Source organism: Catharus ustulatus, chromosome 3 (genome assembly GCF_009819885.2).
Source record: "Catharus ustulatus isolate bCatUst1 chromosome 3, bCatUst1.pri.v2, whole genome shotgun sequence".
Classification (NCBI taxonomy): domain Eukaryota; kingdom Metazoa; phylum Chordata; class Aves; order Passeriformes; family Turdidae; genus Catharus; species Catharus ustulatus.
Genome location: NC_046223.1, coordinates 116618122 through 116636890, shown reverse-complemented (window position 1 = coordinate 116636890; position 18769 = coordinate 116618122). Strand labels below are relative to the sequence as shown.

The 18769-nt window shown below is 46.9% G+C and overlaps 1 protein-coding gene across 1 annotated transcript; it reads right to left on the bottom strand.

The window, feature by feature from the left end:
* On the bottom strand, positions 1-16201 carry EFHC1 (EF-hand domain containing 1). The gene is given in 19 exon segments (XM_033056717.1): positions 1-357; positions 359-445; positions 447-458; positions 2415-2616; positions 3396-3471; positions 3474-3542; positions 3893-3917; positions 3919-4016; positions 4019-4104; positions 5218-5363; positions 6012-6232; positions 6437-6629; positions 7680-7829; positions 9169-9204; positions 9206-9261; positions 9264-9461; positions 11042-11235; positions 11237-11259; positions 16079-16201. Coding segments are annotated over 19 exon segments (2022 nt in total). The 3' UTR covers positions 1-330.
* Positions 16202-18769: the final 2568 nt, after the last annotated feature.

Sequence of the window (18769 nt, the reverse complement as noted above, 5' to 3'; positions counted from 1 at the left end):
TTTCACTACTTGAAGGTGAAAAGCCCATCTGAGTGGTTTTCACTCCAGGCTCCAGAGAGCTTTAGCTCTCTAAAGTACTGCACAAAAAGGTTGAGAAAACAGCAGAAGAACCTGACTTTGGTTCTCAGAATTACTTTTTGTCTCCTAAAAGTTTCATTTCAACATTCAGCAGCTGTGAGGTTGAGTTTGGGTGTGGCTAAAAGAGCAGGGAGAGGTTAGGAAGAAAAAAAAGTTAACATGAGGGTGGAATCATCTGGGTCTGTAAATTTGGGAGGGAGAGAGCGAAGCAAGGGTGAAAAACCAGAGCATCCTTTCTGAAGTACAATGTCTTCAAGTCAGCTGGGAATTCAATTGCTGGGTCCTGTCCTTCTGTTTCTGGGAAGAGATTACTAGGGAAGGCTAGAAGGAACTCACGGTAGTTTATCGTGTCTTCATCACAGGAACAGTAGGTCAATCAGCTGTGGGGACAAAAAACACAGGAAACACCATCAAGAGTTGGGAAAAGCTGCAAAATTGGGGTTGTTTTTAGGGGAAAAGTGCCCAGAGTTCTTGTGTGACAGAGCAGATGTTACTCCCATCCTGGTAGTCCTGAATCACAGGTAAACTTGGAATCACAGAACCATTAAGGATTTAAAAGACCTACAAGGGTATCGAGTCCAACCTTTAGATCATCAAGTCCAACCATTTAAGGATTGAATTTGATAGATTTAAAGGTTGGACTTGATGATCTAAAGGTTCAAGTCCAACCTTAAATACCTATAGATGACACTAATCTATGCAAAGAGAGAGTTAAAGGATTTGAGATTTCCTTCTGGGCCTCACCAGAGAGGCAACAGAGTCACAAAAACACAAAGCATGGCCACAGACTGAGATGGGCCATAGGGAATCTTGCAGAAATCCCTGCCAAAAGTGGGGTGGGAGCAGTGTATGTGAGCAGTCCCTGTTCCCTGGTGTCACTTTGGTGTGTGCACATGGGCATAAAGGGGAGACACAGATAATTGAGCTTGGTGACAGCCCCACTAATGAGCCAGTTCTGGTGTCCGTGCCTGACCCTGCATTGTGTTACAGAGCCACAGCCTTTGTGTGCTCCAGGGGAAGAAAGAAGGCTTTTGTTTCTTTAATTGCATAACTAATCTCCTTCTGACACCCAGAGAGATGGAAAAGGTCTAATATCACAATTCCCTGAAAGGATTCTTCTTCCCCTTGTCGCCTGGAGGCACATTCTCTGTCTGGGGTTGCTTCTGTGACTGACAGCTGTTGCTCCTCTCCAGGCTGTGAACTCTCTGCCATATGTTTAATTTATAGCCCTGCCACGCTTCCCAGGGCTCTGGGAACACTGGGATTAAGATTTCAGGAGAGGAGATGGATGTTTTTAGTGCATAGGTCCTAGACTGGGGCTCAACATGAAACTTTAGCTCCACATAATTTCAGCAGTGTTACCTCTCTCCCACTCTCAGAGTGGAGCAGGGATTGTCACCACACTGTAAATTCCTCGGGGTAGAGTGAGCTCTGATGAAATCTGGTACAGCAAAGCTCTGGGTGCTTGTCAGGGCCTTTATTCACCCCACATTCAGAGGCACAAATCCCCTGCCCATGCACCTTGCTAACCATGGCTGTGATGCTCATAGGTGACTGCTTTAGAAAAGTTTTTATTTTAGAGGGGGAAATAACTCCCTCTGGTTTCCAGATTCCTATAAAGTCTGAGTCCCCCTTTATTGCCACTACTCCACTGCCCTATCACATGATGCTGAGTCATATTCCTGAAAGGATTCTCCTCCATCCTCATTGCAGGAATTTTTCCCTCAGTTTCCCTCACATTTTCTGCTCTGCAGACTGTAATCTCCATGTGCTCTTTGTTCCTCATAGTGCCCAACAAGTGTTAACCAGGGCATTATGATTCTTAAAAAAAAAAAAAAAAAAAAATACTCAGTTCTTAGACCTTATGTTCAGTTGCTGTTAAATTCAGAATGTCTCTAAGCTTTCCTAAGCACATTCCTTGAACACCTCAGTGTCACCTCTACTCCATCCCAGCTGTGCTTAAGCCAATCACAGACACTCCAAGGAACCTGTGCCTGATCTCTGTCATGATTCCTGATCTCTATCACAACACACAACCTCTTCTACTCATCCAAGACCTGAACCAGCAGGAATTCTACAGTGCAGCCAGACATGGGGGACAACCTGGATAACATTTTTTTCCCTTTCCTTAGAGGACAGCAATTATTATCTCCTCTAAGACACAGGCTCAGTCCAACAGCTCAGAAGTTTTTCTAAACTGGGACTGTCTTGTCCTTTTCTTGAATTTGTTCCCCTTTGAAGGCTAGAGTAGCTGGTTAGAGCTGGTTTTTAGAAGAGATCTTTTGGAAGAGCCATAGGAGGGGAATCCCACACACACAGCAGCCCTTCCATCTGACCTTTTTAAGAAGAATGGTGCTGGTTGGCACGTGGAACCTGTCACAAAATATTTAAAATCTTGTTTTATCCAGGAAGCCAGAGCCCTCCTTGTCAAAATGATGAAATGCCTCATGAAACTGCCTGGTGTTGAAGGGCTGTTGGAGCTTCAGTTCTTTCTGAACCTCCACAATTAAATCATCCAGGTCCTTCTTGGGGATGCCACTGCAGAAAAATGGAATAACAGGATTTAATGTAAAAACTCATTTTGGCAGCCTTGCTGTGAGATTTGAGTGAAAAAGGAGAATTTCTCTGTGTGCTCCAGAGAGTCAGAAACTGTGGGAAACCTGAGTTTCACCCAGAGCCACGATATAACTGCCTCCAAGCCATGTTCTGAGGGCTGTCACTGGGTCACACAAACTGGATCCAGACAGCTAAAAAGAGGATGTGCTCTAGGCTCTGATGGGCTGGTAAGCAAACAAGGAATAAATGCCCTAAAAAAGGGCACCACCACCACCTGCTGAGCTGCAACCATCAAGCAGCTCAAGCTGGCAGCATCTGCTACAGGGAACTGAGGCCTTTTGGGAAAAGATGTGTCCCCCATTCCTGGAAGTGTTGAACATCAGGTTGGACAGGGCTTGGAGCAAGGTGGGATAGTGGAAGGTGTCCTTGCCCATGGCAGGAGTTGGACTGAGCTGATCTTTAAGGTCCTTCCAATCCAAACCCTTTTGTGATTCTATCATTTTGGCTGGAAGTCCAAACACTTCTTGAACTCAGGCTTGGTGCTGTGACCAATTCTCTGTCTCTGCTGCTGAGCCAGAGCTGTCCCAGGAGGTTTTGGGGCAGGCAGCAGCCACATTAATTACACACTTCACACCCTCTGAATGTGCCCAAACACAGCCTCTTGGAGCTGACCACCAGCAGAGCAGGAGGCTGCTGAAAAATGCCCTTAGCTGTCAACCTTACTCTTATTTAGCCTCACCATCCCATTCTTTGTAGCCTACCTGCTGGTAGTCTCCACCACCACCTTCCGTGGGAGGAAATGATCCCTTATGGATTGCACTGTTGCTGCAGGAAACTCTCTGCATTTCTCTCCAAATAATTCAGCACATATTCATCAGCGTCAGTGATAATAAACCTGTGGCCAAACACTGGGGAAGAAGCATTAAAAAATTAATGTTACTGTGTTTTAGGCATGGGTTAAAGTAATTTATTCATCCAGGAGGGAGCAGGATTCCTCTCCTGTGGCTGGGCTCAGCTTTTGAGCCAGCTCTGCTACTGTTTCACTTCTTGAAGTAAAAATAATTTCACTGATTGAAACGTTTAAACATTGACAGTAACAAAGTTGTATCAATGTACACCAGCTGCTAATCTGGAAACTCAAATGTGACCAGACCCAGAAGCAGCAGATCCTTCAAGTGTAGGAAGGGATATATATGCACTGTCCATGCAATAAATGACATATCAGAGCAGAGTATTATAAATCCAGGCTGGGTTTTACCTTCAATTGTAGAACCGATGGTGAAAGTCAGAGGGCTCATAGTATATGGGATTCTCTGGAGTAGACCATGGCTTGGTAACTTTGGTCCTTTTTAAGTATTTGCCTCCAAGGATGCCAGAGTTTTGACTGGGGGTTCATAGATGCTGATAGTGTCATCAGAGAGGAAATAAGAGAGGATGAAACGACGGTTTTTGTCCTGAGGCACTGGTGAACTCCTAGAGCAAGGGCAGCAGATTTGGGAACAGAGCATTTGAACCAGCTTTTCCTTGCCTGGGGTGCCTAGGTGTACCCAGGTAACCCACTCATAAGTGCCAGAGCTTTTTTTATAGCTGACTAAACAAAGCACTTGATGTGCTGACATAGCTAACAAAGCACTAGACAGCACTTAGGATCTGAATTTCAAAGGTTACTGCTTTACTCAAGCCACTGAAGCACAATTCTGGGCTGAAGTTACCAAGTATATTCAGTGTTTCCACAGCCTGAGTAATCCAAGAGAAAGGAATATCCTATATGCAATGATTCATCCCAGAGAGGCTGTAAATTCAGATTTAAATTACATTTTTTCATTATGCTGAGTTGCCTGAGAGAGGCTGGTTGCTGCTTCAGCCCTTAGTCACAGGAAGTCACTCCCCTGACACACCAGTGGCTTTACTTGCTCAGTTTAAAGCTAAGTGGATCTTAACTCCTCAGCTGTTGACCTTTAGGGAAAAGAAACCAGCCCTTATCCACCCGGAGTGTTTGGAGAGGGCAGGCACAAGGCAGCACAGAAATGCCATCGCTGCTGCTGGATGTGCCAGAGGCTCCTTGCATAAACCAGCTGTAAAGCTGGCACAAAGGCCAGGTCCTGGGGTGGAAAACACCATTCTCATGGATTTTCCAGCTTCTGCACCAGCTCTGCTAGGACAGCTCCTTGCTGGTTGCTGCATCCAGGACTTGCCTGGAGAAGCACAGGGGGCTGGAAGCAGCAAGCTCTGGCTGGTGGCAGTGGTGGCAGGCAGGCAGAGGCACAGTGCCCAGTGCAGGCTGCTTCAGCCAGGGCCATCTGTCACGTAGCAGTGGCAGAGGGAGTTTTTCCATAAATGGCTGTGGGTTTGTAGCAGGTCTGGTTTGTAATTTCTGGCCTTTTTTTTTTTTTTTTTTCCTAGTTTTGTGAGCTGCCAGTTGTCACAGCAAGCACACAATAACCCCATTGCATCCCCCTAAGGACACTTGTGTTGGCTCAGGGAGCTCTCTTTTCCCACTGGCACAAAGGAGAGTTTGCCAACAGCCTTGTCTGGGCAGGCTGCTCCTCCCATCCTCCTGGCACTATTCCACCAGGAAAACACTCACCAGTGGCCACCTGGTACCGCAGGACCTTGAGATTATTCTCCAGCATCTTAATGATATCTTTCCGTGGAGGCTTTGGAAACAGACTGAGGCAGTTCTGGAGAGAGTCTTCAGGGATGCCAAAACCATTGTAGGGAGGAATCACCTGCATCCAGAGGAGATATCAACCATAAATAGCTGTAACTAAGAACAAGACAACGTTTACAAGACTTAGCAAAAGCCATCAGATTTGGAAGGAATATTCTGTCACCAGGTAGTGAGAGCTGTGACATCCTGGCCAGTAGAGATGGATGATACCAGTCTGGCCATGTGCTGTATTTAATAAAAATATAAGGGGATTAAGCAAATCTGAAACTCATAAAGCCAGGTAATTTCTCTGAATTAAGAGGCTATGTCTATATTAAAGAACCATAGAATCACAGGAACTCAGCCATCAAATGGTTACACTGGTAACCTAATCCCCATGATGCCTGTGGTCTAAGCCACAACTCCAAACCATTTCTAGGCTCAGTTTGGGAGGTAAACAAGGGCTGTGACCATCCCCAGTAGGCAGTTTGGATTTGGCAACACTGTTTTGGAGAGTGAGGGAAAGTTCAGCAGTGTGAGTGCAGTCAGGCTTTCATTTTTATATTGATTATGACCATTCTTGCCTTGTCTTTTTCAAGTTACTTTAATTGTTTCTGTAAGCTGATCTTATTTTCTACAGGTTCTTACTAAGCCGAATTATGTTTTACTATGAGATTACACCAACTGCTTCCTTTCCTCCCTTCTTTTGAGAAATTGTTTGCAGTACCTGTGGAACTTTTTCAAGTGGTTTCTCATTTACATCACTGGCTGGAAGTCTGTGATGCCATATTTTTTCACGATAGAAATCCTGGGTGAACTTGTCACAATCATAGATTAAGAAGGTGCGTCCAAGGAGGGTGATAGTTTTGCCAATACCAAAATCTTTGGGGGAGTACCACTCTTGTACCTCATGGTCAGTGATCTCCAGCACACAGCTTGGGAAGTTCTCTAAGGACAAGGGAGCAGAAGGAAAAATAAATTAATCAGGGAGATGTTAACATTTCCCAGTGAAAAGGGATAGGTGTATAAATAGCTACAGGGAGATGCTGGCACTGTTCCTCAAAAGATAAAGAGTTTAGTGACTATTTGAAGAACTTTTTTTTTGACCATGAAATAATGACACCTTAGCACAGATGGATGTGCCAATCTTACTGTTCTTGTCCACAAAGATTTTGGGCAAGCGCTGGCGTCTCATCAGTACCGGGAATGGATCTCTGCCATCATTTCTCTTGTGGATTTCCCGAACCTCCACTGTGTCATCTGCCAAGAAGTAATGGATGATGCAGGGATGGTGGTCACCAAAGGCACAGTTGGTGTCATCCCATATGGCATAGAAGCGAAGCACCTGAGCGGAGAAAAAAGAAAGGCAGACAAACATGGACCAGAATCATCTTTTGGTGCTGCAGAAACCAAACATTGAGATGCTTGAGAGTTCCCCACAGTTCAGCTCCTGAAGAGGCAGGAGAGACACAGGGAGAATTTAGTCAGAGCAAGGGGCATTTGTGTTTGTCTGAAATTGTCTGCTCTGGCACCTGGCATCAATATTTTGGGGGAGGAAAGGAGTGGATGCAGCAAGACCATTCCTAATAGAACTGCATCTGGCTGCTAAATTCCAGAGGCAGGTGGCTTATCTCATCCCAACAGAAAGCAAGAGAGTCATGGATGATACTGAGCACAGGCTCTGCAATCCAAAGAGGAGCTGTTTACAAGGCACAAAGCCCAGAAAAAAAAAAACATAAAAGGTTTTGTTTCTCACTAAAGCCAAGAAAGGAGCAAATCTGGAGTGTGTTCAGCAGACTGAGACAATTTAGAATGAGTGAGGTTGCAGACACTCACAAGACCTGGGTTTCAATAGCACATTTTCACTGTAATCACAGAATCTTTTAGGTTGAAGATCATGGAGTCCAACCTCTGACTGACCCTCACCTTGTCACCCAGCCCAGAGCACTGAGTGCCCACATCCAGTCATTCCTTGGACACCTCCAGGGATGGGGATTCCAAACCTCCCTGGGCAGCCAGTTTCAATGTCCAATCAGCCTTTCCATGGAGAATTCTTCCTAATTCAACCTAAACCTCCCCTTGCACAACTTGAGGCCATTTCCAGTCCTGTCTCTGCTTGCATGGGAGAAGATCCTGACCCCCCAGGCTGTCCCCTCCTGTCAGGGAGTTGTGCAGAGCCACAAGGTCCCCCCTGAGCCTTCTCTTCTCCAGGCAGAGCCCTTTTCCCCGCTCCTTCAGCTGCTCCTGGTGCTCCAGCCTCATCCCTGGACACACTCCAGACCCTCAATATCTTTCCTAAAGTGAAGGGCCCAGACCAGGACATAGACTGGAGGTACATCACCAATGTGCTGTGGGTAATTATACAATAATTTGGGACAAGCCCCAGCTCTCTCACCTTTGTGTCATAGGTCAGAAACTGCCTGAAGGGGTCAGGAGCTGCAGGCACGATGTGTTTTTGCACAGGTGTCCGACGCTGTTCTGTGTAAGGATCTGAAACCAGCTCCTCTGGGGGGTTCACTACAATTCCTTGGCTCTCCAGGAACACCTAGGAAGGTCATCTGAGGTGTTAGTGCTGCCAGCAGTTCTGAAGGTAAGAGGTGACTAAGGTTAAAGGTGGGCTGGGATGAGTGAGGTCAGAATTCTGCAAGTTCACTCCTCACAGAGGATTCCACAGTGACAGCAAAATACAACAGATGACAAATGTATTTGTTTAAGATGCTTCTTATCTTTGCTTACCCTTTAATTAATCAGAGCAGTCCTGTCCTGAACATCCTAACTCAGATTTCACTTGAGCACAGTTTTCCCTGGCCTTAGGGCTTTAAAATGGAAGATAACTGTCAGTTGGTCTCTTTTATGTAAATGAAAAAGATGAAATTGCTGTATAAACACAGATGTAGTCAGCCTGAATTTGCGAAAACTTAGGGCTGTGTCAGACAGTTAAAAGAAGCCAGTGTCACCCACACTAGGCACATCAGGACCCTACAGGCACAAGGATATGTGTCAGGGGCAGCTTCATTCCATCTTTCAGGAGTGCTTTTTCCACAGAAGGAGTGCAATCTGCTTGTTTATAAAGGGATTTTTTGCTTACCTTGGACCATGAACAAAATCCAGGGTGTTACTCGTGGACCTTGCATTAGTCACCCAAAACAACCTCTGAAATCAAAGGACTTGTTCCCTTTTTGGCTTTGGGAAGTGGTCCATGAAAACATTCAGCCCAAGAAGCACCTATGCAAACCCTGGGGACTCACAAGGCAAGGGCTGAGATTTTACTGGGGACAATCTAGCAGGACACCAGCATACTGGTAAATTCTTATTTCTTGTTCCTGGATCGTTATTATCTCATTTACTGCCACAGAAGTAGGCAGAAATAGAAAAGCAGCAATGAGTAAGCTTTCTTAGAAAGGTCAACTCATACCATGATTCTCAAGCCATGGATCATGGCTTGGCTGTAGATGTGTGCAGAGTTAATGCTTGTATTCCCTTCCACTGCTTCCTAACAGAGAAATATTAAATCAGAAAAGGGTCAGGATCATTAATTTCCCCCTCATGTATGCACAATGTTTCATCTGAACTCCAAGCAGTAAAACTGCCCAGACATGAACTTAGAATTTGTATTGCAAATTTGTACTGAGGACAAAGATGGATTCTAGCAGTTCTGAGACAAAAATATTGACCAGTTAACTCACCCTCAAGCAGATGTCATACCCTGAACTCCCCTTTGGCTGAAAAAAGAAGCTACACAAAAAGCAAAATGAAATACTGCGAGCACCCATATCACAAAAAGCTACAGCTGCAAACTGCTGGGACTCTAAGAGGTAATTAAAATTTAAAAAGACTCCTGCAATTCCCAGGAGTCTTTCTGGCAGATGCTGTCCCCACAACACACACCTTGGGAAGCAGTCACAGTTGACCAGGCGGTAAGGTCCGGCCGTAGATGGTGAGGTTGATGCCCAGAGTCAGATCTTTCCAGTGGTAAAATCCCCATGCTCATTCTTGGGAACCCGGTGGCGTTTCATGAGCTTGCCTTGCAGCAGACCTGAGTTCTTCACCTTAGGCTCGATGATGCACATGCTGTCATCTTCCAGGTAGTAGTAGAGGCCCACTTGGCGGATCCGGTAATTCTCTGCTGGAGACATAGCAACTTCCTCCATGAAGTAGGCATCGAACTTCAAAACCTGCCCAAGGGACAACAGAGCAAAGGGAGAGACAAAGAAACAATTTGAAGATTGGGATTGGTCTAGCAAGGCAAATAATTTATTTGTAATTTGCTTTAGGTGGTGTAAAATCACTGGATTAGATTCTAAAAATCTTCAAAGACACCTGTGGCCCAAATCTGTGAGTGACAGCAGAGGCCCAGGAGGGTTTTATCAATATGTGCCTTTTCCCATACTTTTGGTTTTTTCCCTTCTTTTTGATCACCTGCTGTTTCACCTACTGCCAGGTGCTTGGCTGCTGACAGCAATTTACTGACACACATGGCTCTTTATTTAGGGAAGTTATCCACAGATTTCAGTAAACAGCTCAACCACATCTGAGGATTTTAAATCTGAAAGGGGTCATCATTTAAGGCCAGGTGGGGGAGCTCTGAGCAGCCTGGTCTAGTGGAAGGTGTCCCTACCCACAGCAAGGAGGCTGGAACAAGACAATCTTTTAAGGTCCCTTTCCATGATCTGAAGTCACATCTATTCAGCACTGACAGCAAAAACTGATTTGTGCTGAGGAAAAAGGAAACTAATCAGCCAGTCCCTCTGTTGGCAGAAAGTAGGAGGAATATTTCCATCCAAGATCATTCAATGCCCCTAAGAAGGTGCAGGTGGCCAATCAGCCTTACATACCCCACCCTGGATAATTAAGAGATGATACAGCCAGCAAATTCCTATCAGTCAGCAAAGTGCCCCACAAGGGATTGTGACATCCCCAGCAGCACTGGGCCCCTGCTGCTCCTGTGGCTTGAAGGAAGGGCCATAGAAGGACCTGACAGATTAAACAGCAACATCTACATTACTCTGAAGGAGCAGCCTCAGCAATTAACAGAGCACAGCTGTTCCCCAGCCAGGCTGAGGGCTGGCTGGCTGCAGGCTGCTCTGGCAGGGCTGGCAGCGTGTGGAGCCTGCACGTGCTGAGCTCCAGAGCCCTGCAGCTCCCACTGCAGCAGCTGCTCCATCCACGGCTGCTGGCTGCAGCTTGGGCCATTGGCACACTGAAAAAACACAAGGGTCAGCTCAGGACTGCTCTGAGCAGCCACAGAGCCACCACCCAGTGTGATAGGATCACCAAGATGGAACATGGGAAGCACTAATGGAGCAGTTCAGGTTGTGACACGCTTTGTGGTGACCAATGCAAGCATTAATAGACAGACCAGGGTCAAAAGGCTGCAGGCTTCCCTCTGCAGACTGACTTTTCCAGTTAAAGCTCCAATTACAACCTCAATATGGTTTTTGGAAACACAAAACTCCAGGCTGTGGTTTACAGAGCAGTGCTTATAAACTGGAGCTTTCTAGAGCTAATCAACCTCTTTCCAACATCTGCTGGAAATGCTCGAGTGTAACTTGCAGGGAATGTCTTACACCCTTTTACATATTCTAATCCTCCTCCCGAGCAAAGAAAGCCTCTTTCAGCCTGGGATTCAGCTGTCTCTGACTAAGGGCTCTGGCATCTGGAAAACTGCTGTATTCAGTCCCGTGAACCCTGGAGCTGACTGTTTATGTCTCCGGAATTTGGCCAGTGATATTCCCGGGATCAGCTTCGTTTTACCTTTTTTGTCATAAGCCACGAATGCTGGAGTGAAGGGGGAAGGTGCAGGTCTCTTGACTGCCCATAGGTCAGTGAGGGTTCCCTTGGTGCATAAATCATCTAATTCATCTTGAGAGAGCTGATTTGCAAAGAGTGCTTCCCCACCAATCCCCTCTCTTGGCAGCCTGAAAAAGGCATATCCATTTTTGAAGTCCAGGTCTGGGACGATGAAAAGATGTTTTCTGTTGGAAGGAAATCCAGCTATCAAAATACTGCATGAATTTAGCAGATACAGCTACTGGAAACACAAAAACACCCCAGTAGCAGAGAGCAATATCAAGAATGTCTCCTCCACACACATCCCCAACATTTTATTATAAACTACTGCAGCAGTTATTTAAAATCAGATTTTGTATTTAGATCAGGGAGGTGGAAAAAGCAGTGAGTGGTGGTGGGTACAAAGCACGAGAGTGAACTCAGATCCCTTGCACTGCCACAGACTCCGGAAGAACTTAAATCACTGAATTTCCTGACTGACACCATATTCAGTGTGTCAGCACTTTATCTGCCCTGGGATTTATCTCACCAGCTCTTTGTTCCCTACCTTATTGTCAGGCAGTACAGAGCACTCATGGGACTTCAGTCACTGCCTTATGCTCCCTTCACTGTTGTATTCCATTGTTATTTATTTTTTCTTAATCCTCCCCCGGGCATGATACAGGATTTTCTTTGCTGGGTTAAACCAAGGCATGTCATGCTCACAAAACTGCAATTATTGAATGTACAAAAGCACAATCAGTTGTTTTATCACCTCTCTACAGGGTCATAGACTCATAGAACAATTTGAGTTGGAAGGGACATTAAAGATTACCCAGTTCCATCCTCTGCCATGGGCAGGGACACCTTTCACTATCCCAGGCTGCTCCAAGCCCTGTCCAACCTGGCCTTGGACACTTCCAGGGATGAAGCAGCCACGGCTTCTCTGGGCAACCTGTGCTACCCTCTTTGTAAAAAACTTCTTCCTTGTATCTAATCTCAATTAAGCCTCTTTGAGTTTAAAACCATCATTTCTTACCCTACTGCTACAAGCCCTCCTGAAAGTTTGTCCCACCTTTCAAGCCACTTCAAGCTTTGGAAAGGGGCTCTGAGCTCTCCCTGGATCCTTCTCTTCTCCAGGTGAGCACTCCCAGCTCTCCCAGTCTGGCTCCAGCTCTTGGAACATCTCCATGGCCTCCTCTGGATTTACTCCAGCAGCTCCATGTTCTATTTAAGCTGAGGACACCACATCTGGAAGCAGCTCTGCAGGTGGGGTCTCACCTGAGCAGAGCAGAGGGGCAGAATCCCCCCCTTCCCTGCTGCCCACACTGGGGATCAGCCCAGCACATGGTGGGGGTTTCTGGGTCCCAGCCCCTCATCCATCAGCAGCCCCAAATCCTTCTCCAAGGGCTGCATTCCATCAGAGCTGTGCACAGGACCTGATCTCTGTCTTCACCACTAAAGAGCAGGATCAGATTAAAATGACATCAAACTCCACTTGGTGCACACCCCACCACACGTGGCACCTCACCTTCACTCCCAGAGCCTGCCTGCTCCCACTGGGCTTTCAACACTTACAGCTCCAGAGAAAGCAGGGGAAATTATGAGTCCCTGATAATAAAACCTCTTGACTTTTGCCAAGTTAAACAGAGTTGTAAGCGTTTCTAGTGCTGAGAGAACAAGCTCCAGCTCCTTTTGCCAGCCCCAGGCTTGCAGTCAGCCCAACCTCAGGCATGCAAACTGCTTCTTCTCCACCCCCTCCCTCGCCCCTCTTGGTTAAGCCTCTAATCTTATTTATACCTTCAAGGCCCCATTTGAATTCCACATAATTCCCTGTTTTCTCTATAAACTGCTACTATAGATCTTGCAATGGAGGAAAACAGGTGAAAAGATTTGTCTGAAGACATTTTTGCAGAACATCTTATAAAGTGCCACAGAACTGCCACTTCCCTCAGTTAAATAAATACCAAGGGAAAGCTGTGGGGAAAATATTCAAGGGAAACCAGGAAGTTTGTCTTTAATTTGAGCAATATCAATGTTTGTTAGAAGTGTACAGGCTTTCAAGAGCCCACATTTGGCTAAAGAAAGCACCTCGTTGTTCATAAGGCTCCTGAGTGGATAAGCTCTCCCAAAGTGAGCCTGGATGCCAGATAACATCTCCCAGGATCAGGTGACTAATACAAATTTTAAAAGGGAAAGCCCAGAATGTAAACTCCTAATCTCAGTTGCTGCAGTGTTTATCTGAAGAAATTCCACTGAATTAAGTCCTTCTTTTTGCCAAGTCTGTAACACTTCCCACAAACACCATTCCCTCTCCCAGTGTCTGTTTCCCTGTCCTGTAAGCACCAAGCAGTAACAACACTTCACTTGAACACAAAGGTTTCCTTCAGAACTTCTCAACATGCATTTGGAAACCAAGTATTGTGATGCCAATTGTATGACTGGAAAATTGCAGATTTTCAAGATGTTACAAATTATTTCAAGGAAATATTATTATTGATAATAATAATGCTGAGATAACCTTTATTAATTAATGATTATTTGTTATGAGTAATTTACTCTATTTACTAGTGGAGAACTCAGTTTTCACTGATTTTAGGCTAGGTTGGATGGGCTTGGAGCAATCTGATCTGTTGAAGGTGTCCCTGCCCATGGTTGGAACAAGATGATTAAGGTCCCTTCCAATCCAAACCATTCCATGATTCTGTGACTTTTCATATACAAAGGTGAATGCAGCCAGGAATGTTTTCTGCTAAAGATGCTCTCCAGGCAGTCTGTAAACCTCTCATGTGCCCAAACCAGGTATGAAACAACCCCCCTTTTGGCTTTTTGGGGGATTTTTTTAGTATATTAGAGAAATAAATGGAAGCATCAGTTCTCTGTGGCACCACTTCCTCAAGAGGGCTTTGGGAGGATTTGGGGTTATCAGGTCCTGGACCATTGGATGGGGAAAAGAAGAGGTTGCTTTCTCATTTAGGTATCAGGTGCAGAGGATGAGGATGAGGAGGAGGGTGAGGATGAAGAGGAGGATGAGGATGAGACTGCTTCTTCCAGGGAAGCTGGGAGCAGCTGAGAGTGTGTCACTTCCTGGGGATGATCCTGGAAGCTGTGATGGCACCAGTTCTGTGGTGGGATACCAGTTCTCTCATCAGGGGATCAGGTTCCAGACCTGGACTGTCAAGGATTCAATTCTCCAGGCAACACCAGGAGAGCAGTTTTGGAAGCATCAGAGGAGGAAGGTGTTGATTGCCAGTGAGACTGGTGACTTCAAGGTGTATCTATGTAATAGATAAATTATACCCAGGAAATAATTAAGGATTATTTGGGAGATTAATTCCTATTGGAGGAATGCTCAAGGTTTCATAAATATTGGTTCTCCTGGGTATATCCAGTTGAGGAGGTATCAGGTGAATTTAAGGAACTTGGTTCAGGACAGTATCAGTATCAGTTCAGAAGACTTTGCTTTGGGGAAACTCAGATGGTTCAGAAAAACAAGTTTTCCTGAGGGAATCAGGTTTCAGGACCATAAAGTGAGTTTGGGGATCTCCCTTGAGGTATCTCATGAATTGTGGGAGAACTATTGGATGGATTCAGGGGAACTGAATATCCAAAGGACTGAGTTTGCAGACAGTGGCTCTGGAGTTACGGAAAAAGCTTCTGGAATTTCAACTGAGGGTCACAAATGAGGGGGAGGAAGGATGAGTGTGTCTCCCTCCAAAGCTATCAGGACAAATTCAGGGTTATAAGATGGGTACATGATGCAATGGATTCCTTGGGGAGAAGATTAAAAGTACCAAGTCCCACTGAAGGTTAGTTCAGGGACACTGGGTCCCTTGGGAACAGATTGCAATGTTCAATGACATTGGAAGAATTATGGGAAGTACCGGGTCTGCTGTGGGTGGGATCAGGAGACACCAGGTGGGTACAGAGCATTCAGATCCCCCACAAGTGAGTCCAGTAGGTATTTGGTGGCTTTGGGAAACACCAAGTCCCTGGGGGAGACTTAAGTGGATATTAAATCTGCTGGGGAGCACCAAATGAGTTTTCAGAGCACCAGGTTCTTCAGGGGTCATGTCCAGGGTCTGGTGAGCTTGAGGTTCCCAGGACACAGGTTCAAAGGACACCAAGTTGTCTCAGGGATATTTGGTGAATGCAGGAGGTACCAGACCTCTTGGGGGAATTACAGAGCGATCTGAAGGAACAGCAGGTTCCCTTGGTGGTGGGTTTAGGGGGCACCATGTTTCCTGAAGAAACTGTCACCCACTCTATTCTGCTCTTGTGAGACACCACCTGCAGTGCTGCATCCAGGCTGGGAGCCAAAAACACAAGAAATGCAGGGACCTGTTGGAGAGAGTCCAGAGGAAACCATGGATATGCTCCAAGGGCTGGAGCCAGGCTGGGAGAGCTGGGGGGATCCCCTGGAGAGGAGAAGGATCCAGGGAGAGCTCAGAGCCCCTTGCAGAGCCTAAAGGGGCTCTAGGAGAGCTGGAGAGGGACTGGGGACAAGGCATGGAGGGACAGGACACAGGGAATGAGCTCCCACTGCCACAGGGCAGGGATGGATGGGATATTGGGAAGGAATTGTTCCCTGTGAGGGGGGTGAAGCCCTGGCACAGGGTGCCAGAGAAGCTGTGGCTGCCCCTGGATCCCTGGCAGTGTCCAAGGCCAGGCTGGATGGGGCTTGGAGCAACCTGGGACAGTGGAAGGTGTCCCTGCCCATGACAGGGGTTGGAATAGGATGGTCTTTAAGGTCTTCTAACCCAAACCATTCCACGACTCTATGAATATTTTCAAGTTTAGGGGTTCCAAGTCTCCCGCGGATTTAGAGGAATTTCTGAGGGAGTACCAGATTCCCAGAGAGTGTCTTTAGGGGATACCAGGTACCACTGAAAAGGGTGCGGGGAGTTGCAAAGGCCCTTTCTGAGGTCGCCTCTCAGGGGGCACCCGCCAGGCCCGCCCGCTTTGATCGGGGGAGCCTCCCCTGGGAAGCGCTACAGCGAGGGTACAGTGGGCGGGCGCGCTCACCGTGGGGTCCTTCATGGCGCAGCCAGGGAGGAAGGGCAGCTCCGGCCCGGGCCTGATCGGGGACCCCGTCCCTATCCCCGGCCGTATCCCCGGCCCCGGCCCCGGCTCCGGCCCCGAGCTCATGGCGGCGGCGGCGGCGGCGCTGCGGGCCCGGCCCGACCGACGCGTCTCCACGGCAACCGCCCGTGCGCCCAGCGCGCATGCGCACCGCCCTTCGCGCCTCTCTGCCCGCGCCTGCGCACTGAGCGCCGCCCGCGCGCGGTCACCCTGGCAACGGGGAGGGCTCTGAGGGCCCGAACCGCCCCCCCCACCCCTGTGAGGGGAATGCGGCCCCGCAGCGTGGAAAAAAAACGTGGAAAGCGTTAATTCTGTTTTATTAGGGATGTTCCCCCTTACAACCCCTCATACTCCACTCGGATCCCACTCACAGCCTTTCATATCCCCCTCAGAGCTCTCTCATATCTCCCTCGTAGCCCTTCGTAACTCCCTCACATTAAAACCCTCCCAGACGGATGGTGGTATCTGGACCGCTTCTTTTTGGGGAATTTTCCCTGTCTTGTGTAGTGCACAGAGTGAGGAGCAGCTGTGAAGGGACAAATCCATACTTGGAGTGATTGAATTATTTTAACAGAAGTGGTTGTGCTGGTTTATGATGTATATATACATGTATAAAAATGTATATAGCTGTGAGATAGTGTATTCTTCGTATGTAGCACTGATATAATTCCTCTCTTTAAAACATGATTTTTATCTCTGGAGGAAGGGGCAAAAAGAAGCATCAGGGATACCATAAAGGAAAAGGTGGCTGTGCAAAAGTCACTCCCAAACACAAGAGGAAAAAAAAGAGCTAAATCCATCACTGTGGAAAACAGAAATTGTTGCCTGCAGAAGTTGTGAATTCACCATAAGAAGTGGATTCCTCATCCCTGGAAGTGTTCAGGGCCAGAAACCTGTTCTAGTGGAAGTTGTCCATGGCAAGGGGGTTGGAAGGAGACGATCCTGAATGTCCCTTCCAACCCAAACCTTTCAGGATTCAATGAAAAATGTTTTTGTGCATCTTTGTTCTCTTTATCGCCAGTACACCAGCCAAGCCAGGCTGTGATTCAAGGGCAGGCGGCAGATCCGAGGGTTTTGTAAGCAGAATTTAAGCAGGGAGAATTGCAGCCAGACTGTCTGAGCACGGTGTGGGAGAGAGAAGAACGCCAGACGGTGGGAGATAAAGAATGAGGCTGATGAGCTTAGAAAGGAAAATAATGGACTGAAGGCCAAGCAGGGCTGGAAGAGCTGAATCTGGAAGTCAGCAAAGCTGCTGGTGTGAGGGCTGACTTAGACCTGACCAAGCCCTCGCTCTGATTTTTCAAGCTGCAATATCCAGGCAGCATTTAACAGGGAAGGGGGCCTATATCAGAGAAGGAAAATCGCCTCTGTGTGCCAAGGATCATCCCCAAGGACAGTGACTGCAGATTTGTGACAAGGCTGTGTGGCAGAGTGCCTGTAAAATGACAGGCTAGGCATGTTCAGCCTGGAGAAAAGAAGGCTCTGGGAAGTCCTTGGAGTCCTTTCCAGTGCCTAAAGGGGCTCCAGGAGAGCCAAAAAGGGATTATTTACAAGGGTATGCAGTGCCAGGACAAGGGGCAGTGGTTTTAAACTGCCAGAGGGCAGGGTTAGATGGGATATTGGGAAGGAATTCATCCCTGTGAGGGTGGGGAGGCCCCAGCACAGGTTTCCCAGAAAAGCTGTGCCTGCACCATCCCTGGAAGCATCCAAGGCCAAGTTTAATGGAAGGTGTCCCTGCTCAGGGTAGGGTTTAGATTGAGATTGTCTTTAATGTTTCCTCCAACCTAAACCATTATAGGATTCCAACAAAGGAAGCAGAAGAAAAGCCATAGTAGAAGCTGGTACTTAGGAATAGTCACTGTAAAGCAGGAGAGAGGAGCAATGAGGAATAAGGAATTAAAGTGAAGATCTGGACTAAGCTTCAGCCTTGACAACTTCTGTATAGACAAGTCTGGCTTGCCAAGGTTAAGATGAGCCTTTTTACTTCCCACATCCCTGCTATCTACTCATGAAAGGGAAAAGGAATTCTTTATCGGGCTCTGCTTTCGTGGCACTGGAGGACACAGATGGAAACAACTCGCCCTCTGGTGGGTAAAAACACAACCTGCAGAAGCATTTAAGATGACTTAAAATGGTCTGTGTGCTATTTTAAGAAATAATTAAAACTATTATTTATGGGAAGGAAAAATGGAAGATATTCTAGAGGTTTTAAATTCTGAAATTCAGGAAAAATTGATGAATTATGTACGTGATCACACACAACCCTCCCAGATAAGGTTGATGAGTTGAGGACCTGGTACAGGTATAACAGAAAGGCATCAGAAAATCAACAAACACCATGATGGAGAAATCCCTAAAACTGGGTTCCCTAAATCTCAGAAATCAGTGTGCTGGGGTCTCTCTGGAGTGTGTGCAGAGAACACCAGCAGTGTGGGGACTGGGCATGATGAGTCAGAGATCTGAGTACATCTGCAGGGACATGACCTTGTTGGGATCAGGAAGGTGTGGTGAGATGGCCCCCATGACCCAAGACTTGCAGTGGAGGGATACAGACAAGCCAAAAAGGTGAGGAGAGGGAGCTGCCCTTTAGTGAGAGAACAACTGGAGTGCCTGGAATTCTGCATGGATGATCAG